This window comes from Stigmatopora nigra, chromosome 8 (assembly GCF_051989575.1).
Source record: "Stigmatopora nigra isolate UIUO_SnigA chromosome 8, RoL_Snig_1.1, whole genome shotgun sequence".
NCBI lineage: Eukaryota > Metazoa > Chordata > Actinopteri > Syngnathiformes > Syngnathidae > Stigmatopora > Stigmatopora nigra.
Window position 1 is genome coordinate 8,316,617 of NC_135515.1, and position 16,317 is coordinate 8,332,933.

At 39.2% G+C, this 16,317-nt stretch overlaps 3 protein-coding genes and 1 long non-coding RNA gene across 7 annotated transcripts in view; 2 read left to right on the plus strand and 2 right to left on the minus strand.

The window, feature by feature from the left end:
* Positions 1–347: 347 nt before the first annotated feature.
* bloc1s3 (biogenesis of lysosomal organelles complex-1, subunit 3) lies at positions 348–1,728 on the minus strand. 3 transcript variants are annotated; one of them, XM_077722836.1, is made up of 5 exons: positions 1,652–1,728; positions 1,337–1,455; positions 1,076–1,262; positions 744–844; positions 348–560 (listed from the first exon to the last, which is right to left on the minus strand). In XM_077722836.1, exons 2-5 carry the CDS (start codon positions 1,448–1,450, stop codon positions 375–377), a joined length of 588 nt encoding a protein of 195 aa, XP_077578962.1. In that variant the 5' UTR covers positions 1,451–1,455; positions 1,652–1,728; the 3' UTR covers positions 348–374. The 3 variants fall into 3 exon arrangements, with proteins under 3 accessions (XP_077578962.1, XP_077578963.1, XP_077578964.1); XM_077722837.1 differs by having other exon boundaries at positions 1,632–1,652; XM_077722838.1 differs by lacking the exon at positions 1,652–1,728 and adding an exon at positions 1,536–1,635.
* A 92-nt stretch (positions 1,729–1,820) lies between these two features.
* trappc6bl (trafficking protein particle complex subunit 6B, like) lies at positions 1,821–3,865 on the plus strand. 2 transcript variants are annotated; one of them, XM_077722714.1, is made up of 7 exons: positions 1,821–2,014; positions 2,303–2,400; positions 2,538–2,605; positions 2,800–2,917; positions 2,994–3,077; positions 3,164–3,257; positions 3,457–3,865. In XM_077722714.1, exons 2-7 carry the CDS (start codon positions 2,305–2,307, stop codon positions 3,486–3,488), a joined length of 492 nt encoding a protein of 163 aa, XP_077578840.1. In that variant the 5' UTR covers positions 1,821–2,014; positions 2,303–2,304; the 3' UTR covers positions 3,489–3,865. The 2 variants fall into 2 exon arrangements, with proteins under 2 accessions (XP_077578840.1, XP_077578841.1); XM_077722715.1 differs by lacking the exon at positions 1,821–2,014 and adding an exon at positions 2,018–2,083.
* Positions 3,866–6,537: 2,672 nt separating this feature from the next.
* On the minus strand, positions 6,538–9,946 carry LOC144200053 (mRNA decay activator protein ZFP36L1-like). Its single transcript, XM_077721942.1, has 2 exons — positions 9,740–9,946; positions 6,538–8,818 (listed from the first exon to the last, which is right to left on the minus strand). The coding sequence occupies exons 1-2, from the start codon at positions 9,791–9,793 to the stop codon at positions 7,643–7,645; spliced, it is 1,230 nt and encodes a 409-aa protein (XP_077578068.1). The 5' UTR covers positions 9,794–9,946; the 3' UTR covers positions 6,538–7,642.
* LOC144200054 (uncharacterized) overlaps positions 9,746–16,317 on the plus strand; it is a 72,928-nt gene continuing 66,356 nt past the window's right edge. The window contains exon 1 of the long non-coding RNA XR_013327028.1: positions 9,746–9,998. This is a non-coding gene — a long non-coding RNA (uncharacterized LOC144200054). The remainder of the gene's footprint in view (positions 9,999–16,317) is intronic.

The window sequence follows — 16,317 nt, forward strand, 5'->3', positions numbered from 1 at the left end:
GTATAAAGAATCCATAATTGAAATAAATAAAGATACAAATGTAAATAATGTGTATGCATTTAAATATGAGTATATATTTAAAAACACAGGCACAGGTTTAAAGATATTCAGTTTTAGTTTTGTCCTGATTTCACTCATTTTGGCTTCTTGGTGTTTTTGCCACGTATTTTAGTTTCAGTCCACTAAGTTTATTAAAGACTTGAATAAAATGCAGCAGTTGGAATTTCTGTGCTTATGGCCCCATCATGTGGCCAAACTAGTAATCGTTGGGTGGTCCTATACACCGGGAGTATAGTAGCCTGATAGTTAGTGTGTTAAATCCATTGACAAAAATTTCCACTCCTTAATTAGATATATGTCTTTAATTATTTTTTTCAAGATGAAGGTGAATTATTCTCCTCTGAATAGTTCATTTTAAAATCAGGCAATATCTGGCAGCTCGTGATAATGTCCATCTTTTCAGACACAGCCTTCAGGTCGTCCAAAATCAGCCGAATACTATGGGAAGCGTTGATAATGGCGGTCTGTGATGTGTTTAACTGTGCTGTTGCACTTCGGACCTTTGAAAAGAATAACTAGTTTAATTGAAGCACAATTAAAATAGCTATTTATTCACATTAAAACTGGTCATGCATAGAGTTGGACACTGGCCTTGCTTCTATGGTTTTATAACTGAGCAATTCATTCTAAAATTTTCTTCAAATTCCACTGTCAAAATAACTGCATGAAGCATTGTTCAGTACCTCTTTGCTTGCGCTGCCATAAACATTCCGAAGCATCTGTCCCACATCAGTATAGAGACGGGTGTTTGATTCCTGCAGTTTCTGCTGTAATAAGGTATTACCTAGTAATCAAACACAAAAAAAAACTGCATTACAGGGTCATTCAAATTAAAACACTCCGGTTCCCTCCGGGTTGGACACTTTAAATTGCCCCTTGGCAGGAGTGTGAGCAATATGGTTGTGTGTCGCATCCCCTATCCCCCACCGAGTGCCCGAACAGTCAGCTAGGATCGGCTCCAGCACCCCACACGATCCTTATGAGGATAAAGAAGTTTCAAAAACAAATTAATTACCAAAAGGCTTATGAGTAGGGCTCAATCTGTCTTCTACAACTGATTGTATGTCAGGGTGATCTCTCACTACAATTAGTGGAGGAAGATCTCTTTGGAGTATTTTGGCACTTTCATGAGTCACTGCAGAACTTCGATCCGCTGTCTCCACTTCATTCTCACTGTCTGTTTCAGAAGCTTCCCCTTGAACCTATGTGGATAAACATAAAGCATTATTTTTTACATATTTGTTTTCTGTTGGCTTACAATTTACCACAAAACGACCTTGGCCCCTGCCATGGCCGTTTGAGATGGTGGCAGGGAGGTGATGTAAACCTCATCATCAGAGTCTGTCTCGGAAGCCTCACCCTGCACCACGATCGGATATCTACTTGACATGTCCCCTGGACACACATACATACATATGATCGATCAAATATACACACTGGACTGAGGAAATAACATTTAACCTAATTCATACTACCATATCAATAAGACCGGCAGCTGCATAGTCACATACTCTAACACTTCTGACAATTAAATGTGATGGGAAGGAATATGAAATAAAAGGAATACAAACCCCGGTTTATCAACACTAACCTCTGACGTGAAGCAGATCACATGAGCAGTATGTAAGGTCACGTGGAAAAACAGCAGTCCAAACTGTGATAGGTTGAAACTGCAGTCAGCTGATCTTCAATAGGTAGGTTTCATTATTACAAAAAATGTGCTGCTTGGGCGGTGTTTATTTTTATTATTGTTTTTTGCCACGTGCATACCCTGTCAGAAAGGGATCTGGAAATATATTCATCTAATGATTTTAAACTACACAATTTGCTAGGATTTCAATGTATGGTTTGTCATATTGAACCACGAATAAATCCAGCGGGCTACGCTTGTTATTGTTTCGAGTGAACCCCAGAAGTGTCTTTGTTTACGTCTTGAGTAGCACTTGGCTGACAGGTAGGCTGAATGTGCTATTCTACTTTTCACTTCGATTTTGCATTTAAAATAACACATCCCGATATAAATGCATGTATCAATGTATACCTTGTCACATTTAGATGAAAGGGTACCACTCAGCAAAGCATAGTGCTCTATAGTAACATCCGGAGAGTTAGTAATAACCATGGTAGCTGGCTCTGGGTTCTTGCTTCTAACCTAATATTTCAGACTTTACTCACAAAAGATTTTTTTTGTCATGTTTTTTTTTAACAACTGATGTCTTGTTTTCTACTGCATGGGTGTCAGGCATGGCAGACGACGCTCTATTTGAGTTTCTCCACATGGAGATTGTGGCCCACGTTTACAGGGATCCTCAATCCAGTAAAGGAGAGGCAGATAACAAGGTTGTATATGTTTTTTACTTTGCTTTTTTTACTATTTAAGCGTGCACCAAATGAGGTGCCTAGCTCATAATGCAAAGCCAATATCTCATTTTCTGAATCGCCTCATCCTCACATGTAATAATGACTTTTCCATGCAGGAGAGGGCCTCCCGTGTGTCCACTTTGGAGGCGATGGGCTACAGAGTGGGGCAAGGAATCATTGAGAGGTAGGTTGTTCAATATGATCACTGTTTAACAACAAGATCTTGGATCCCAATGTGTGTGGTAGATGAGGAATGGGAAATAATGGCAAATATATTGAGGAAAACTACAAATTCAACATTTATTTTTATTTATTAACTCCAAAAAGGGAAGATCTATGGTGGCCTTCAGTATATGTTTATTCTTTTTTTCTGTCAAGGTTGACAAGGGATTCCCCCTGCTTCAAGGATGAGTTGGATATAATGAAATTTATTTGTAAAGACTTCTGGACAAAAGTATTCAAGAGGCAGGTGGACAATCTCAGAACTAATCACCAGGTAAAAGTCAAATCTAATCATATTCATCATTTCTAATGAAAAATCACATCTTACATTTGTTTATCTTCTTCTTTAGGGCACTTATGTATTGCAGGACAACAAATTTAATCTGCTGACACAGCTCTCCAATGGTAAACAGTACTTGGATCAAGCACCAAAGGTAAGGACACATTTTAAAACATTTTTTCTTTATTAGGAATTACTTGCAAACCCCCCAATTTTCATGTGTATTTTTCCCCCCTTTAGTACCTCGCTTTTTCATGTGGTGTGGTGCGAGGTGCTTTATCCAATTTAGGCCTTGAAAGTGTAGTCACAGCGGAGGTTTCTGTAATGCCATCATGTAAGTTTGAATCTTGTTTGTCATTTAAAATACAAGGAAATTGTCATAAATTAAATTTTATCATTTAATATCTGTTGACATGACATTTTATCAATGTCAAGTTTGTTGTCATTGCTGTTATATTTTATATTTAATAATATACTATCATTTTAAATTTGTTAAATTCAAATAATGAGTGTAATGATTTCTTTCTTTGCAGGTAAATTTCAAGTTGTCATCCAGAAATTATGACAAAGTTCCATCCCACCTTGCTGCTTTGTTCAAGTACCCTTGTCTATATCAAGTCTTATTAATATTACAAAGAAGCAAAGAAGCTCTCATTCTTCTTTCATGTTAATTATAGAAATAATTAAAACAGTTCCCATGATGCTCAAGTAAGTAGGTTTGGTTCCTTCACTTGTTGAAACCAGAAAATGATTTATTTTTTTTGCCAAATGTTTGCTTTTTTTCTCTTTTAGTTTATGATAAATGCTTTTGTCTACCATTCTATGAAAATGAACACAAGCGCTAAATGCTCAAATTGTCATTTCTGGTTGATAGTGTGTTGTCTTTTTGCAATACTCAATGATAAAATATACCTTATAAAGTTTTCAGTGAATTCACTCCAATGTTTATGCCTACTCAACTTTTGTTCACGTCAGTGTTTTTCATCTAATTTTAAAATATTTTTTAAAAGTCCCTATTTTAAGTCTAAAACAGTACACTTTTCAGTATTGTATTTCATCGCACAAAGAAGTACCATCGTTTGACTAACTCAAAAAGTAAATGCTATTTTTGTTTTAGCCACAAGAGGGTAGTATAGCGTTACCATTCTGCTGTCGACGGTAAAGCTAAAAACAATGTTGGTTCCATAGATATCATTTATGAAATATAAGACAAATGTGAAAAGACGCAGGTGGAATTCCGTGTTTTTTTTAGTTAGTTAGTTTGTCAGCCCTGCAGGTCTTCGGTCAAGGGATCGATTCCAGGTCAGTCCTCACTGTGTGGAGTTAGCATGATCCCCTGGGCTTTTGTGGGACTTACATTAACAATTTGATTGCCATTATAAATGTTTTACATGTTCAACAAGGTCACTTATTTTTAATGTAACCCATTCCTCCTACTTTTTGATCATATATAAATAGTTGCTGTATTGATAGGAATCACTGGTGTAAGTATATTCATACACACTTTTTTTAAAATTTAGATTTTAATGTCCCACTTCCATTCAGGATAGAAACATTTGCAACAAGTATTCAAACTGTAAGTTGACTGAGGCAAATGTGAGCATGCATTTGCTCCAAACCCACTTAAAACTTGAAATGTACAAATCCTGTCTGAAAATAAAACAAGTCTGCGGGCAGGATTAGGGAGGGTGAAAGCCAGTGAGATGGAGGCAGGGGTGGGAATTGGGGGTGGGAATTGTAGAAATCAGGAGGCGGGTGGGAGACTTGAGTGAGGGGAAATGGGGTAGAGAGAATTAGAAGCTTCTGTGGGAGGCTTGAGGGAAATTAAATGTTAAAAAGAAGAGTTTATGACAGAAATGGGGGAAGACAGGATGAGCCCAAAAAGGGTGCAAATTCAAAGAGTGGTACAGCATATCTGTCCTTAATGTCCTGGTTTTATTGAATGCTAACATCATGAGTCATTTTTATGAGTAAAATACCCCTGAATAACCCATATATAAATGCTAAACCAAGTGATAAGAAAATGTGGAGAAAGTTAAGAAATGCCCCCAATGCTATATCTCAAGGTAATTAATCATATTGATTTGATCAAACTCCTATTTGTTCTGGTGTATTCAATATGTATACATTTCCAATTTGGATAATTGTTCCAAAATGCCTTGATCGATGAAATTTTTCACTAAAATTAAAAAGACAGAAGCTCTAAACCCCCACTATTGAGTTGTTTTCAATCTTCCTGGAACGATCCAGTAGGATGCCACAAACTCCTTTCACAGGAGCTCGTAGTTTTTTTTTGTTTTCTCCTCCCACCCACCCTTAGTTTCAGCCTCTTTCTGTTTTAGCTTAGTTATTCAACTTCCTTCACTCATGCATAGTGAGAATGAGTCTCTTATTCTTACACACGAGCATAAACTTTGTCTCTATGGGCCATATGTTGACCCGTGGTGGACCTGAATGCGGCCATCTGCCTTCCTTTCCTATGCCCCACAGGGCAAGAGTGTGGGAGAATGTCTTTCAGATACAATACAGCACACACAAATGCATGCCTTTAACCCCTTAGCCACTAATCACTCCCAGACAGCCCCTCATGTTAAAATTGCCAATTTAATCATCCTTGAAAGAGTATAGATTTAAGTTATATAGAAGTGCTTGCCATCTATCATCTGCCTTTGGTCCTTCTCCATTTTTTTGACAATTTTACTAGCTTACATTAAATTGGAAGTGTCTTCTTGAAAACCTCTTTATTCTCATCCAATTTTATTTAGTGTTGATTTGATCCAACAAAATACACATTGCTCAAGTGTCAAGCAAGTCACAAAGTATCTCCCTACTTTACATCTTTGCCTTTACTCAGTGCATAGTTGTGCATTGTGGATTGGACTTTTGTCAACGGCGTGTAATGCAAGGAAACAAAAATACAACCTAGTGAAAAGAGATTCATAGCAGTGTTGTGCTAATGAAGCCAATAGCTCCCAATAGCCCTATAAACTGCTGAAGCTGCAGTGTGAGAGGGACAGTCCCGAAGGAGTGAAATAAAGAAAGGAACGATGAACAGTGTGAGGGGTTGGACTGTCTTGGTGGCAAGTTTAGAGAGAAAGGAAATGGGTGGGAGACCAAACTCTGTAAGATTAAACTCTCAAACAAAGGGCTTCTTATCTCTGCATGAGATCTCCATGGAAAGCCTAGCTCTGTCATACAGGCTCGAGTGAGCTTGGGGGAGCGCATGCACCTATTCCATTTTTCACCCTTTTTTTTTTGCAAATGCATGTAAACAGAATATCCAGAGTCACACATAATCATTGTTTATGATAAACTAATCAAAATGCCTACAAAAATGTTGTTAGGGGAATTGGTGGTAGTTTTGCTGCTCAAATTTAAATACACAAGTTGCAGTACCATTACCATCTGTAATATTCTTGAATAATATCCATCTGTACAACCTCCTGATTTGGTACAAACTTTATTCCAATGTATTTGATAGTATTATTATGCGTGTCAACTCAAAGACAAGTAGGAGTCTGTACTAGCTTACTTAAGGGCAAACCCTAAATGCCAAGCAATCTTATTTTTCAATTTGTCTACTTAAGGTTAAAATGAGAAAGATCTGGGAGACCTTTATATATAAAAATGCCTTTATTTGAAAAACAAATGTGGAAAAAAAACTCAAATATATTAAACTTGAGACAAGCATGAACAACTCAAAGCCCTCTATAAATATGTTAAAATAAATTAAACTAATTAATTTACTAAAAAGGTATCACCTAGGAAACGACGGGCCTCAAAATGATGAGAGAAAAAGGGCCCTTTTAAATAACGCAACAGGATTTCGTCAACTAACCAACTAACTTTAACACACAACACTGGTAACATTTCTAGAAGATTTAGCTTTACTTTGCTGGCTCTTGCTCAAATGATGCAAAAAGAAAAAAAACAAGGTGTTCTTTGCAAATAGTCAGTGCACTTGACACAAAGAGGGGGAAAAAAATCTGGGAATGTTTGTCATAGTTCAAGCCTTATATCTGTTGTTTTGTCCTGTTGGAAATAAACTAGTGTAATGGCATCTGGTTAGGTCCCTCTGACTGATTAACTCAAAGCTCCAATTTTGACGTTACTATGGTCAACAAATAACTGAACCAGTAATACAACATTCCAGTAACATCTGATCAAGGGATTCCTTTTTTCTTGATACAACAGACATTAAAGACTTGTTTCGTAATTAATAATTGACAGAGGAGCAACAGTTTTGAGTTTGAGGCCAACAAAATAAAATAAAAAATATATTAAAAAAACACTCCCTCATCAGGAACAAACTAGCAAACTATTCAACATGACCTGTGAAATTACAGGTACTTTCAAGTTGTTTAAAAACACAACAACAAGCTTTAAAGCCTCTGAACTGAGGCCAGTGACCCCACCATAACCTCAGACTGCACTGTTTGGCAGAAAGAACAGCTTATAAAACAATACAGTACAGTGCTACTTAAACTTTAGGCCACACAGTGTCCTGATTCTGCCATTCTTAACATTTAAAGACAAAATGCAAGCTCTTTGGCTTTGACAATCACATTTGGACAGTTATCACTTTGCCATTTGTGTTTCTTATCCATCATCACCATTGGGAAAAAAACATCCAAAATATGGCAATTTATGTAACATGTAGATATGGGTCAAATTTGGGTATGTAGAGGCTACTGTGTTAAGGTATGAGGGTGGGAAAGCCTAAAGGCAGACCCCAGCAGCATCTTCAGGTACTGAGAGCTGACTGAATACGGCGAGACGTTTCCCGTCATTGGTGCAGGAATCCAATCCACTAAGCGAGCTAGTAGAGCTGCTCCCGTCCTGGTCCTGATCTGAGAGAGAGGTATAGGACAGGGACCTTGTGTCGAGTGACTGGGAAAAGAACGTGGAAGGGCCAGGGCTCCGCCTCAGGGACGGGGATGCAGAGGGAGACAGACCAGAAGGGGAACAGCCAGAGTCAGGGGAAGGGAGGAAGGGGGGGCGCTGATCCACAATAGTAGGGGGCTGGTATGGAGGGTTAGGAGAGGCCTCAAAGGTAGGAGAATCCATCTCCAAAAAGACATTAGAAAGGAGATCGGTGATATCAGCACAAGGGGGAGAGGCAGATGGTCCTCGTGAGAAAGAAGCAATCGGGTGATGAGTCGAAAGACTTTGCTGGGGTGCAGAGGGAAACCCAGAAAAGCTGACACTCTGTCTGACGAGTGGGATTCTGTGGGAGCGTGTCGAAGGAAGAGACAGGGGTGTAAATGCTGAGGAGGAAGAAGAACTGCGCATGTGATTTTTCTCCTCCTCATTGTTGTGGACAAAGTGGCATCGGATCCCGTAAGGGCAGAAGCCTATGGTGTGGAAGGTACGACATGGTTCGGTTTTGTACTTTGGATGTCTGCTGAGATCTCGCACCTCCTCAGTACCGTGGGCAAATTGGCACTTGCCACCATACTTGCACATACCGTTCTCTGTAAAGGAGCGACACAGTTCTGTTTTGTAGCGAGTGGAGGATGAGGCGGAGGTGGATGAGGACGCGATGGTGTTCAGGAGGGTGGGGCTGAAGCCTTCTTGAGGGTCCTTCACCTCTGAATCAAGCCAGCTGAGATTTGCGGCTGTGGCACTGCAGGTCTCCACCATACTGACTGAGCGCTGTGATAGGAAATGTTGCTTTCGCCACTGGCTGGAACTTGGAGGAAGGCAAGCCTGTTGCTTCTCTGGCTTTTGCCCCCAAATAGAGGACGACAGATAGACATTGTCTGGTGGGCTGGTGTCTAGAGAAAGGGACGAGTTGCAACTACGTTGATGTCCAATGTAGCCTGGTGTCTTCATTGCTAGGCTGAATGAGGACAGTGGACTGTCTTCCTCTCTCAGATGAAGACTCAGTAATTTCTGCACAAAGTGGAAAAGAAAATAAGTCCCCCAAACGACATTAAGAGCCTCCAACAAAATTGTTTTAGCTTTTGCATGACATAATAACTCCAGTAAAAACACATCTACAAAACAGCAGACCAGTTGTTTAGGTTTACGTCATTAAAAGTGTACTTTAAGATGCCGCCATCTCATTTCCCCTGAGGTTTGTAAACCATCAGCTGACTAGCAAATTTTATGTGAATACCAACATCCCATTTTTGAAAAGTTGTATCTAAAGTGGTATATAATTTGCTGCAAAACCCTGCAGGAGTGCGACAATAAACTACTAGACAACAAAATCTGATGGCAGAATACAAAACAAGTGAGAAAATAATATGACAAAATAATACAGTATACTCAATGTAAGAGCATTCATTGCATGCACCTACAAATGCCTATAGGTCATTCAAATTCAGTTCACTAAAAAGTCAAAACTTTACAGATAAATTCAAGAAACTGGATGATTACTTGCAGCACACCAGATCAAAAATAGTTGCAGCAAAGCGATGGTGAATCCACGTGATAAACTTTTTCAAATCTGAACTACAAGTTTTCAAATCAACTATTTTAGAATTACAGTTAACTACATACTTTGAGGGTTTACATTACACGATCTTTAGAACTATTCTAATCTTTTCAGAATATGATCAGCCCTTAAAAAGCCAACCAGGCTAGGCCAGGCTAACCCAAACGCCACGCATTTATCACATCGGAGAAGGATTACTTACTTACACTAACTTTCGCACGGTACAAACAGGAAACTTGAATCAACAGAAGCAAAGTTGTGTCCCCCGATCTTTAAACTTTAGTCGATATAGCCATCTTGTGCTTGTACATTCCGGTTTGTTGTGTGCGTGTTTTGTTTTGCTTTTCCCCCCTATATGAGTTTGTTTGTTTTACCTTGCGCATCGTCTCATCCAGGCCAGCGAACTGTTCGAGGTGGTATGAAGGCATGTTTCAACGTGCTCCGGTCCGCTCCCGCAGCGATAAACGCGACCCAGTTTGCGGCATGAGTCGATTCGAAGTTTCTGGTAAGGGAGCGGAGTGCTAAACAGGCGCAAGACACCGACCACGTGTGGCTTTAAAAGCGGACATCGAGGCTGCAGACCACGCCCACGCCTCCCATCAACCAGCCAGTCCAAAAGTTGTTTTCACTGGGGTAAGCAATCGCAGTTCTCCTCATCGTTTGTTTGTTAGCTCTATTTGATAAATTGACACAGGTAACTACTTTTTAACTTTCCCCCCTAGAAAACAAGGCTCTGTTACATTGTTTGTATCGATAACTACATGTGAAAGTGGAAGAAAGGGAAGTTAAATGACTCCTTATCTTGCAGAAACAGTGCATGATGACCCTTAATGTGGTCTACCACAGGTTTCAACTATAATTGGTGCGAGATAGTTTTCAATTGAAAACTTTTTCAAGATAAATTGCAAACTGCACACAGTTGGACTGCACAGTTGAATTGTGCAGTCCAGCTGTGTGCAGTTTGCATGTTCTCCCTGCGCCTGCATGGGTTTTCTCCGGGTACTTTGATTTCCTCTCACATTCATTTAACACATTTGGATGTGTTTCCATATTCTGAGGGTCAACCAAAGCGAAATGTATTCAAAGTGTGAACAACAGGTTATTAGTATATAGGGCAACAACACACAGTGTAATTAGTTCTTAGTCTAAAGATTGTCCCTCCGTATTTAGCCTGAGATTAAAACTAGCAGTGTTAACAAGAATTTGACGAGAAATCAACGACTTTAAGTGCCATGAGACAAATAGGCCCCATCAGATGTGGTCAGTTGCATTATCACAAGCATTATCTGCAAACAAGCTCTTTGGTTGGTGAGTTTAGTTTAATTCTATAAACAATTTTCTTTGGGATTTTGGGGGCTTACTGGGCATGTAGGAGGGATCTGAAAAGGGGTGGGGGTGCACTATGTAGGAGAACTCCTGAAAGGGACTGTTACTTCTTGTTGAGTCCAGCTGGGAGAGAGTACTATTGATGAACAATGAGCTCAATGAGCTGCAGGAGGAAATAACAAACTAATATATACCCCAAACCCAGATGAGAGAAAGGAGGAAAGAAGGGATTGTTTGGTGGTGTGAGGGGTGTTATATTGAAATTATGAAAGAAAACACTACTGTTGATAAAGAATTTAACTAGGAATGTTGTATTAGATTAGATTAGATAAGTTTATTCATTCGAGAAATGTCACTGTCACAGTAGCAAGAGGATGAGAATACTTTGTCTAGTTGATTTTCTCATCTGGAACTAACTTCTGTTTGGAATAAGAAGCAATGAAAAGTGACCAGTGTTGGGCATAATGTGTTGCAAAGTAATGCATTACTGTAATAATATTATCTTTTTTTATTTTTTATTTTACATTAACGAGTATGTAGTATTATGCATTGCTCTTCTGTCCCATTGGAAGGAGACGATATAATATTTTAGAAATAAAATTCTTTCTTGATTTTTACACACTGCCCAACAAATCACTAGTTTTTAAGTGAAGTCATTCCTCCACAGACCCACAAAGGAATCTTGAGATAAGAGGCTACTATTACCAATGACATAATAAGATGGGGGTGGGAGGATCTGCAGGGCATGTGTTGGGGGTGGAGAGGGCGGTCCCAGTAGACCTGATGAACATCTGCTCCTTTTTTTTCCTTTCCCTTTCCTTAACCCCCACCCCTTCTTTTCAAGAATGAACATCCAATGTGCAAGTGCTTGTGTTTTTAAAGAGCCTTTGGGTTTGAGGTCCTACTTGTGTCAGGGGTTAGGAAGATGAATGAATGAATATCAAGGCGGCCCAGTGCCTGAGTGGTTAGTGCGTCGGCTTCACAGTTCAGGGTTTGAATCCAATGGGGGGGAATGTTAGGGTTAGGGTCAATGTACCGCAATTATATACACCATCTTTTCCTGTTGGTGTTTGTGAAGCCCATACATGGGAGAAATGTTTTTCTACGTGAGTCTAAGAGCGAGAACCTGAAAGTGCCGATTGTGTAAAGATCCGGAGAGATCCCATACATGCAAGTATCTCTGCTCTCAACAATATTTTATTTTTTAAAATATATATTAAGGCTGTCTTTGCATCCATTTGCAGCATTGTTTTGTCATTGGTATGGAAAGCAGAGTACATGTAATCTTTAAAAACTTTTATCAACTTGTCTCCATCAGAAACATGGAAATCATATTAACAAAACATGTATAAATCCCTCTTGTTTTTGTTAAGGCATGCACAAAACCCTACGTGCACACCACAAATGCTGCACAGTAGGGTTCTACTCGCAGGGTAAAGTTTGCAACCTAAACTTTGACCTCTGACATCATTACCTCTTTTTCCTCGGCTTTTCAGTTAGAAGCTGAACACGTTTGAGAGCAAGTGAAGTTACTGAACTTTCCAAACCAATGTAAAAGTGACAAATGTCAACCAGTTGACTCGCTTGGAAAAAGTAGGCAACATTTTGGAAAATGAGTGTTTGTTTGTCAAATCACTCTTGTTTGGATGAGTAGAAGCAAAAATTAGTCTGCTCTGTTGATGCAAGCATCAAACCCCCCAGGCACCAACATTAGATGCATGTGAAACACACAATGATGCCAAATGTACTGCAAAAGATGAGGTGTATTTATATCTTCATATCCGCCAGGGCTGTTTTTCACTCCTTGGTTCCTAAATTATCCCAAAACAATTTAAATACTAATGCTCTAACGCATATAAGTGAATTATTCATTTATTCATTGTCCTCACAAGAGTGGTGAGGGTGCTGTAGTATATCACAGCCAACAATGGGCAGTAGGCGGGTTCTGGAGCCTTTACCAGCTGACTTTGGGCCGGGGGTGGGGACATCCTAAATCTGTGGCAAGCCAATCGCAGGCAGGGCACAAGGAGATGGACAACCATACATTCTCACATTCACCCCTAGGGGCAATTAAGAGTGTTCAACCAGCCTACCCTGCATGTTTATGGGGTGCAGAAGGGAACCAGAAAACGCATACAAGCCCAGGGAGAAAATGCAAAATCTTCACCAATTTGAAATAGTGCATACCAACCTATTTGTCATATTTAATCTGGAAATGGTGCCTATCTTTTAGTATGTTATGAAAGACTGACTAGAACCTGTATTCCCTGCCAAAGTCAATCACAAAATCCCCACACACACGGGCATTAACACTTTTGTCAGTGTGCAGGAACATCATGATCCATATTATATTCACTTTCTCCATTATAACAGAGCCTACTAAGGGTATATACAATTACTGCAGAGTACTAGATGGCCCTCTACTGGATCATGTTGACAATGGCCAACAAAAAAGCATTTCCCCAGTTTCAATTTACCTCTAAACTTTAGATTTAAAAAAGTGGTATATGATCCAAGCACCAAAATGAATTGCAACTTGTCATTCAACTGATTTTAAGTGAGGTTTAATTTGTCTCTGCAATTAAAGAAAATTATGGGGATTATCTGAAATAAGCATTTCAGGGAGACTTCATTTGATTAGGCCTAGGAGTTTTTCCACACTTGGATAAAAACATTTTCAATGAATAAGACGTTATTTGCATCTGAAAAGGATGGTCTGAATTATACTGGTTCAAGAAAAAGACAGGGGGAGCTGCTGCCTCTTTTTTAAGAGCAGTTAAATGCGATTGTGTGTGTTTTGCAACTCTGCATCTGAAGCACTAACTCTGGTTACTCATTAAGGAAACAATAAGCAGTGACTCTGGTACATTTGGATAACACAGAACCACTTTTCTAAAAGTGTCATGGTGATATGCCAATCACAGGGCACAAGGAGACGGACAACCATTGATGCCCAGACTCACAGGTTTATGCCGGGCCACATGCATGAGCTATAAAATGTTTTATTGGCCTACTTTCTTATCATATCCTTATCCTGCCCTCCACACCTAAATGTGGGGGTGTGTAATATTGTAATGATAAGTCATTTTTTGATTGATTTTTAAAAAAATATTTAAAATTTCTGCAGAACTGTGATTGAGACTATAACTAAAATCTGTGTTAATTTGTGGCACATCAAATGACGATTCTCAGTGTATATATTCTTACACTGTATTCATGCAACTGTATCCAGGCAACTACTCATAATATTGATCACTGTTTGATCAGATGTACATCATACATGCCAACATTTACTGGTGTCTTAGCAACATTTAATTAACTGATGTAGTAGCCATTCAGTCTCGGTCTTGACCGACCTTTTTAAGTCTAAACTATCCACTTCCTTTTAAGATTAATTCATATCACAAGGTTCAATAGACAAGTCGCTTATAGCACTCTACAGTGGTTATTTGTCCAATGGTTAAGCAATATGGATTCAGTTTCACATTAGTAACAATGTGAATGGGAGTTTGAATGGTTGTCTTTCTCTCTGTGCACTGTAAATTATCGGTGGCCAGTCCAGAGTTAGTTGGGATAGGTTGCAGCTTTGTGTAACCAAGAAGAAGATGATTGGTATTTAAAATGTGTGGATGTTTCAAAACATGTCATTATGCCAATGCAACCACAGTATGAATGGACAGGTTGAATAGGCCTCCATGTCTGAATGTCAAGATTCCTTCATGGGCACACTAAGAATTTAAAAAAAAATTAGGCCAAATAACAAATTTGACATTCCTATGAAATGATTTTATTTATTTATTGGTTGTTTTATGTCTCTGTTATGCTTTAGCTGCTATAGTGCAAAAAATGGGGAGTTTGAATGGGGACTTTGTGGATTTAAAAAAAGGGTGTGCACAATGATTATCCATGCATCATTTTGATGGCATCATGGCCTTAACAAGGAATTAGAAAATCATGATCTTATCTTGCTTGTTGAAATATCATTTGACCACAAAGCCAAACTACAAGCATGGCACATGATTAGCATCCTCTTTATTTCAGTCGTCACTTTCCAGTTACCTACTTCAACCCACATCATGCTGTAAAGCCACTTCCCATAAAAAGTGCAGCAATTTAGAAGCGTCTACTTTGTCACTTTAACTAAACTCATATGTATTTGAAAAAGAGTACAGGGATATTTGTCAACAATCAGCTTCAGCAAGTAAAACAGATAGATTTTCACTATAACAACTTCCAATGTTCTTGCAGGACTTTCTTCAAAATTCATGATCTATTCATTATCCACGTGATTTTGAGTCACAAAAGAAAGTCCAAAAATTATAGGGATGCCACGCCCCACACACTCTTACCAGGACGGTGAAGAAATTAAAAGGGCTCCAAAGAATACAAATAAAAATAAATCCACCATGATTGAGATCACTGATTGGATTGGATAATGTTATTCATCAACAGAGATCTAAATATAACACAGAAGTAAACAATGTATGAGAGCCATGGTTGTCAATCCACCAACATTTGATTGTGAAACAAACAATGTATTCAGCCAATATGGTCCTTTATTATTGACTTCCAAACATTTTACTTTCCAACATGTTAGTGAATGGTGAGGGACAGCACTGGAACTTCTCAGTTAAAGACAAAACTCAAACTTGATATGTGCATGAAAGCTTGACAGGACAATGAAAGCATTTTCTTTCGTGACTGAAATCAAGTGGAGTTGGCAGCGACAACTCTCATATGGCAAAGTACAGCCTACAAGTTAAGTGAAGTGGCTCTCCACTGCTTTTCCATGATGCTTTCACGAAAAGGAATTCTACTGCTCCACTCTGTGCTGTGCATGTGTCACTTTGTATTCCTGGGAATGCCGCCAATCACGCACATACTCAAAAGTAATTCCTTTTCTCATATTAACTGCATGCACACCTACCACACACATCCATGAGCACACCTAGTACATCTTGAACCACAAAATATTTAGTCCACCTGTTTAAACATAGCTGTACTTGTACAGTACTGTATGTCTATATGTGCACGAGCAATACGTAACAGAGATTCGTATTGTCCTCCATGTTAAGATGTGTGTGCTGTGTCATGAGTTGGCACGACAGCCACTCGCTCATTGCTGATTTTAGCATTAAACTAATGCCTTGGAGCTAAAACAACATACTTTCTGGAAGGAAGTAGCTGAACTACAACGCCCTCACCAGTCTGGCTTTGCCAAGATAATACAGCATGGTAGAAGAAATAATTCATTCATTTTCTGAACTGCTATCCTCACAAGGGTCGCACAGGGTGCTGGAGCCTATCCCAGCTAACTACGAGCACCAAGCAAGGGGCTCCCTGAATTGGTGGTCAGGCAATTGTAGGGCACAAAGAGACAGACAACAATGAATGCTCACACTCAAACCTTGGGGCAATTTAGAGTGTTCAACCAGCCTATGATGTAGAACACAACAACTATTTTTAAGAACTCAGTATGTAGTCAGTGGCTTTGTATCTGGGATAATTGCAGCTTTCTCATTTACTTCACATTTAAGCTGTACAGCTAACGGCGGGTAGACGTGTCTCATTCGGCATTGGCCATCGCTGGATGCATTGTGTGGTTGGCCCAACTTTGGCCATAGGT